The 7500-nt window shown below is 34.9% G+C and overlaps 1 protein-coding gene and 3 non-coding genes across 4 annotated transcripts in view; all 4 read right to left on the minus strand.

The window, feature by feature from the left end:
• Nucleotides 1–164: 164 nt before the first annotated feature.
• The window catches only part of LOC144972385 (small ribosomal subunit protein uS11), an 8739-nt gene continuing 1403 nt past the window's right edge, over nucleotides 165–7500 (minus strand). Inside the window, exons 2-5 of the mRNA XM_078913518.1 lie at nucleotides 6155–6301; nucleotides 5074–5235; nucleotides 3567–3643; nucleotides 165–275 (exon numbers count right to left, since the gene is read on the minus strand). Coding sequence (XP_078769644.1) covers nucleotides 208–275; nucleotides 3567–3643; nucleotides 5074–5235; nucleotides 6155–6300 — 453 coding nt within the window. The 5' untranslated portion in view covers nucleotide 6301 and the 3' untranslated portion in view covers nucleotides 165–207. The remainder of the gene's footprint in view (nucleotides 276–3566; nucleotides 3644–5073; nucleotides 5236–6154; nucleotides 6302–7500) is intronic.
• On the minus strand, nucleotides 1610–1797 carry LOC144974283 (small nucleolar RNA SNORA53). The gene has a single exon (XR_013645688.1). It is a non-coding gene; the product is annotated as a small nucleolar RNA SNORA53 (small nucleolar RNA).
• On the minus strand, nucleotides 2282–2505 carry LOC144974281 (small nucleolar RNA SNORA53). Its single transcript, XR_013645686.1, has one exon. It is a non-coding gene; the product is annotated as a small nucleolar RNA SNORA53 (small nucleolar RNA).
• Nucleotides 2928–3151, minus strand: LOC144974282 (small nucleolar RNA SNORA53). The gene has a single exon (XR_013645687.1). It is a non-coding gene; the product is annotated as a small nucleolar RNA SNORA53 (small nucleolar RNA).

A 7500-nucleotide genomic window follows, 5' to 3' on the forward strand; every position in this document is an offset into this window, starting at 1 on the left:
TTTGCAGACTCGAAATAATAAGGGAAGATCTACCATGACCCCTCAAGGAAGCAAGGTCATCCAAAGGAGACCTGGAGAAGATTGAAAGAGCAATCATTCTAGCCCGAGTGCAATTCAAATCTCATGCATTCATCAACATACATATATAAAGGAAAAGGCAAAAATTTGGTTGTAATTTATATCTGTATTCATAAAATAACCATGTGTTTACAAACGACGACCACGACGACCACCCTTCCTACGTGTGCAATCAGAGGGAATTGGAGTTACATCCTCTGTGGAAGAAATTAGAATGAATTAACCATTACTCAAAGCAAGACATATTTCTCTTTCCCGTTGGAATAACAATTACAAAGCAAATATGACAAATCTGTAAAAAGTCCATAAAAATATAGGTTCTGGATTCTAGGACTTTCAGCTTCACAATACCAATGAACGCATCTCATATATGCACCAATTTAATCTTGAATGATGAGAAAAATTCATTGAATACATCCATCTGCAGCTTTCAACAACCAATCCCACCACTGTTTCAGTACATAAATTGCTGGCCTTTCTCGCATTACAATGATCTCTCTTAGTCTATCATTAATAAAACACCAACAACTTAAATTGTCATAACACTCCCCATTGCTGTCTCTGACTATCCACGCACATTATGACTGGGTTGATTTTAAAAAGTCAACCCAGAGTTGTTTTAAAAATGCTGCTGTGACAATAGCTGACAGTGCCACCATGGTTACAGCCCAAAAGAGGTCTTTTTCAATTGTTTACCCTAGGTATAACCTTCATCACTGTTTGCTATTCTATCACATGAATCACAATCATTAGTTTTTTTGTCCCAGTAACGCCCAACCAGATTTAAAGTCATTGCATGAATTATCTCAATCCAAAAAAAAAAAAACTAATATGCATAGCAGCCAACTTTTCAAAAACCTAAAACAGGACGTCCTAATGCACAATCCAGTCATGACCCAAAATAACAGTATTATACAATTAGAAATCTTATACTCTCTTATATTGCAGTTATGAAAACTGGACATAATGGTCTATAACTACCAATACATTATCACAAATGCAGCCCAGCAAGTGTGGACTTATCTCGTCTTCTATAAAAACAAGGCATTGTCCCTTCCAATGACTAGCTGGTATTGCCAGGACAGGAATAGTTTATTCCCATCAATGGACAAGCCAAGGAAGTCATAGGAAAGAGGTATAATACTGTAGCACGCCATCGACTCAGCACTCCCCATAAACGACCAACAAGGCAATTAGGATAAAATCCAGAGAGTGGATCTAATTAAACGTGCATAAAAAATGATTACAGCAATCATTTTAAAGTTTTAAAGTCATTGAATTTTTTATTTCAAGCAAAAAAAAAACAAAAAACGAATATGCATAGCAGCCAATTTTCAAAAAGCTCAAACAGGACGTCCTAATGCACAATCCAGTCCTGACCCCAAAATAACAGTATTATACAATTAGAAATCTTTTATTCTCTTATATTGCAGTTATGAAAACTGGACATAATGGTCTCTAACTACCAATACATTATCACAAATGCAGCCCAGCACATGTGGACTTATCCAGACTTCTATAAAAACAAGGCATTGTCCCTTCCAATGACTAGCTGGTATTGCCAGGACAGGAATAGTTTATTCCCATCAATGGACCAAGCCAAAGAAGTCATAGGAAAGAGGTATAATACTGTAGCACGCCATCGACTCAGCACTCCCCATAAACGACCAACAAGGCAGTTCGGATCAAATCCAGAGAGTGGATCTAATTAAACGTGCATAAAAAATGATTACAGCAATCATTCATCAGTATAAATATAGATGATTATAAATATCATGCACGTAAGACATCTGAAACCAACACCACTGAGAAGGAATAATAAGAAGTCAAGCTAGAGCTATTCAAATTTTCCACTGAATTTAGCCTACAGCAAAAATGTCTCTATGCTTACATAAAGTGCAAAATGATGATAACGGAGTTATAAAAAGTTCTGGTCATTTAGGACATTTTATAGATCTGGTAGCAGTTAAAATGTTGACTTCCACTTGACTTAGGTATCACCAGTGAAAATAACATGTACAAGGTAATAAAATGTGCATAGCGCTGTGGAACATTCCTAATTAACTTTACGGTCATTCGATTACAATTCATGAATTCTTTCTTTATTCAATCTTTCTTCCCTTTTAAAAAATATTTGAATTTGGCGAATTGACTGAGAATTTACAGGACTATTATAAGACTTTACATTTCAATGGATAGAATAAGTGTCCCTTTCAAGGACTTCTTGGCTTGCACAACCATTCCAGGAATGTTACAAGCCATGATAGTCACAGGAAAGAGGTATAATGCTGTAGCACGCCAATGACTCAAGCACCTTCCATGAACAGCCGGTAAGGTTGTTTGGATGATGGATGGTTGCTACTGCCAAGAGCTGACTGAACAATCCACCACTGACACATCCGGAGGGTGGATCTAAGGAAACGTGCAAGACCACTCAATATTTATTTTTTTCATAAAGTGATGATGGTGTGGTAGTGGTGGTTGTAGTAGTGGTAGCCCACAGAACAAATGTTTATTTTACTCAATATGCTTACTCAAAGTGCAAAATGATAACGGAGTTATAAAAAGTTCTGATTATTAAGTAGGACATTATATAGACCTGGTAGAAGTTAAAATGTTGACTTCCACTTGACTTAGGTATCACCAGTGAAAATAACACGTACAAGGTAATAAAATGTGCAAGCCTGCTTTTCACACAGCAACCAGGTCTGAAAGCATGGGTAACCAGGCTGATTTGAAATGGACACCCACAACCACATCTTACATTGACCTCTTTAGACTGCACAGTAATATATACAAAACCCATATGATAACAGTTTATAAGACTTTACATTTCATTGGATAGAATAAGTGTCCCTTTCAAGGACTTCTTGGCTTGCACAACCATTCCAGGAATGTTAGAAGCCATGATAGTCACAGGAAAGAGGTATAATGCTGTAGCACGCCAATGACTCAAGCACCTTCCATGAACAGCCGGCAAGGTTGTTTGGATGATGGATGGTTGCTACTGCCAAGAGCTGACTGAACAATCCACCACTGACACATCCGGAGGGTGGATCTAAGGAAACGTGCTAGACCACTCAATATATTTTTTTCATAAATAAAAAACAACCCCCCCCCCCCTCTCCCCGAATAAGAACAAAAAAATCCATCAATATCTACTTTTGGCAAAAATTTGAATTTGAAAAGTCTAGTCCTCAATCCAAAATGCATAAAATTTACTCCTATTTATACTAATCACCACCCTAAAATGCTTTTGGATAGATTTAATGTAGTTGATAATGCACCCCCATCAAAGGAAAATACAATATTTCCTCTCCCACTTCTCAAAATTGGTTTTAAAATCCAAAGCGGGAGGAAGAAATTCAAATTTCATTCACAAGAAATCTGCAAACAGACTAAAAATAAGTAAAAGTGGCAGCTCGGTAAGACGGACAGTTATACCCTGCTCCACCAATTTTACTGATAAATTCACAATATCAACTCACCAATGCGTCCAATCTTCATACCAGAGCGAGCCAAAGCTCTCAAAGCCGACTGGGCTCCTGGACCTGGTGTCTTTGTCCTAACACACAGAAAAAAAAAAAGAAAAGGTTGAATAAAAACAATCAGAAATAAAAAATGATGTTATAGATTTGAGAAAAATGACACGTATCGATGGGTTATGATCAAACTCACATTGGCATCCGCCCCATTTTCTGCCACTGCCACGCTGTCAATCTAAAACAATATAATTTTAACCTTATCTTCACAATTCAACACAAGATGAAAGTATTCTTACAAAGAAGGGAAAAGAAATAATCTATCTAAATGGATAAATATAAATATCATAATTTCAGTAGAACACAAAGAATTCCTTTCAAAGTCCAGGCAATACTAAATCTCAATATAAAAGAAAAACGAAAAACAAAAAAAAAAGCATAGAAAATGGCACTCAATAGAGAGAGAGAAAGAAGATAATAATAGTGTACCACTTGAAATGTAAGGCATCTTTGCTGAGAGTGGAAAAAATTCATATCAAATTAGGCACTTTGATAAAATTTTCAAACTCAAAATATCTTGATTTGACTCAGTCAGGGGGATGGGACTTGAAAAAACATAAAATTTGATACCTTATTTGTTTCTCTACGACATACGGTTCCAGAGTTATCTATATTTTTCTATTGAAATTTTTGTCAATTTTACAGAGAGAATCTGTGATCTCACTGCTGCCTCAAAACCAGCATCTCGCGGCGATCGGGAAATTTTGAGTTTTGCAGTCAACATGGCCCACTTATTGTTTTCAGTAATTTTGTTTCAATTAAAAAATAAATGGCAAGTGTTAGGTATCATTTTCAAGGTCAGAAAATAAGCTTTATTTTCATATTAATCATTTTCATGTATGGAAAATATGGAAAAAATTAAGAATAAATGAAAATGGAAAAAATATGAGGTTTTTGTCCAAAAAAGTGGGGTTGGTGGCGGGAAAAATAAAATAATGAGCGAGTGTATCAATTTTGATGAAATGTGGCAGAGATATTCTTCAATTAATTGTCTATCAATGTATGAAGTATAATTAAAATGTATCCATAATTTAAAAAGTTTTTACAATTCAAAAATTTATAAATTTTTATTACATAAGCTTCCTGAGAAATACAATCAGGAATTAAGAATGAAATACACCGTTAGAAAGCTTGTTTTGTGCCCTTTATAATGATACCAAAATTAGTCACATAGGTTCACAAATAACGCCATGGTGATCAAAACAGTAAAGGGTCAAAAATAAAGTTCCAAAAAACGATTTTCACCTTACAGTGAGCCTATCGGCGGCCACTGGACTGGAGTTATCAAAGTGCCTAATCAAATCACAAAGAGCCATCAAAACAAATATGCACAAAAACAAACATACAAAAAAGTACTTGTATCAGAATAAAAAAAGGAAAGGAAAAACATGTATAGAAGTACAACCATATCAGAGTAAAAACATTTTTTTAAAATAAAATGTGCATGGCTTACTTGTTGCCACCAGTAGCCCTCAATCTGACGTGTAGAGCAGTAATTCCAATGTTCTTACAGCGTTCAGCTACATCCTGGGCCGCCAACATAGCAGCATAAGGAGATGCTTCATCACGATCAGCCTTCACTTTCATACCACCAGTTATGCGAGCAATTGTCTCTCTGTTGAATAATAAGATAAAAATTGTAACCACAATATGGAGTCTACAGATAGTCTTATTTCAGCCCACAGACAGGTGCTGATTAGCCATCGGAAAAGTGAAGCGCTAGTTAAGGCTAAAATCTGAAGAACTCAATTTCACATCATCACTGCTGCATTATTTTTCAGCACCACAATGTTTCTGGTATTATTTTGAGTGGGTGTGATTGACATCAATGTAGGCTCCCTTAAAAAAAATTGTGTTATTTAAAAACTTTTGTAATCATTGTTCAAAATTGATAGAGCAAAAAACAAAACAAATAAATAAATAAAATAAAACAAAGCTCATCTAGAAATTCTATTAATCTAAGTCATCAAGATTGTGCACCTGTGACCAACCCAACCCTCTATTCTCTGTGCTTTTCTGAGACCCATCCCTCAAAAGTCAAAAAAATCGGGTTACAGACACTGCATGAGTGCCAAACAGACATTTCCCAAAGTCCTAATTAAATGTTTTAAAGGATTCCTTGAACAAAGACAATTATTTTGACTCCCGAATGATCTGTGTATTCTTTTTAGCTTACAAAAATTCAGATCAGATTCTGTAAAATTGAACAAAATTCTCCACAGAAAAAGATCAATACCTCTGAAATGGCATATCGCAGAGGAACACATAAGGTATCGAATTAAATATTTCAAGTCTCACCCATCTGACTGGGACATACAATAAGATGTAATGAATTTGAAAATTTTATCAACAAAGCGCTTACTGTTAAACAAAAACTATTCATGAAAAGTCACTTCATTGTGACAAAACTGATTTATGAAGTTATAAAAAAAAAAAAACCAGAACACATATTCTATGGAGAAAAAAATGTTAAATAAATGCAATTTGCAATCGATAACTGCATTTTACCTCCCTCAAATAATACCCTGACTTACTTTCCAGACAAATCGGTGACATGGACAAATGTATCGTTGAAGCTGGCAAAGATGTGGGCCACACCAAATACATTTTCTCCCTCTTTGGCTTGAGGTCCAAGGACCACCTGTTCTTGTTGTTGTGCCTTTCCTTTCCTTGGAGCCATCCTATTTTTTTTTTTAAATCAGACAAAAATTTTTTTAGTTAACCGAGGAATGTTTACATAAGAATAAGAGCCTGTACTTGATCAACAGATTCGGGATATGTACATTGTCTTCTACTTCTACTCTACATCTATAATTATATTATTATAAATTAGGCACTTTGATAAAATTTTCAAACTCAAAATATCTTGATTTGACTCAGTCAGGGGGTGGGACTTGAAAAAACATAAAATTTGATACCTTATTTGTTTCTCTACGACCTACGGTTCCAGAGTTATTTATATTTTTCTATTGAAATTTTTTATCAATTTTACAGAGAGAATCTGTGATCTCACTGCTGCCTCAAAACCAGCATCTCGCATCGAACGGGAAATTTTGAGTTTTACAGTCAACATGGCCCACTTATTGTTTTCAGTAATTTTGTTTCAATTAAAAAATAAATGGCAAGTGTTAGGTATCATTTTAATGGTCAGAAAATAAGCTTTATTTTCATATAAATAATTTTCATGGATGGAAAGTATGGAAAAAATTAAGGATAAATGAAAATGGAAAAAATATGAGGTTTTTGTCCTAAAAAGTGGGGTTGATGGCGGAAACAATAAAATAATGAGCGAGTGTATCAATTTTGATGAAATTTGGCAGAGATATTCTTCAATTAATTGTCTATCGATGTATGAAGTATAATTAAAATGTATCCATAATTTAAAAAGTTCTTATAATTCAAAAATTTATAAATTTTTATTACATAAGCTTCTTGAGAAATACAATCAGGAATTAAGAATGAAATACACCGTTAGAAAGCTTGTTTTGTGCCCTTTATAATGATACCAAAGTTAGTCACATAGGTTCACAAATAACGCCATGGTGACCAAAACAGTAAAGGGTCAAAAATAAAGTTCCAAAAAATGAGTTTCACCTTACAGTGAGCCTATCGGCGGCCACTGGACTGGAGTTATCAAAGTGCCTATATAAATGTTCGGTGTGAACCTCTATTATGAATAAACTTTTTTTTTCATTCAATTTTATTATTAATCTTAACTCTTCTACTTCTCACTCATCCTTCTTGAATTATGACCTACTGCCACTAAGACTAAGACTAAGAAGACTCAAGACTACACTGAGGACTGAGGATGTGTTAGGCACTTTGATAACTCCAGTCCAGTGGCCGCCGATAGGCTCACTGTAAGGTGAAACTCGTTTTT

The sequence above is a fragment of the Berghia stephanieae genome, chromosome 5 (genome assembly GCF_034508935.2).
Source record: "Berghia stephanieae isolate SIO BIC M18660-M18661 chromosome 5, UCSD_Bste_1.3, whole genome shotgun sequence".
NCBI classification, from domain to species: Eukaryota; Metazoa; Mollusca; class Gastropoda; order Nudibranchia; family Aeolidiidae; genus Berghia; species Berghia stephanieae.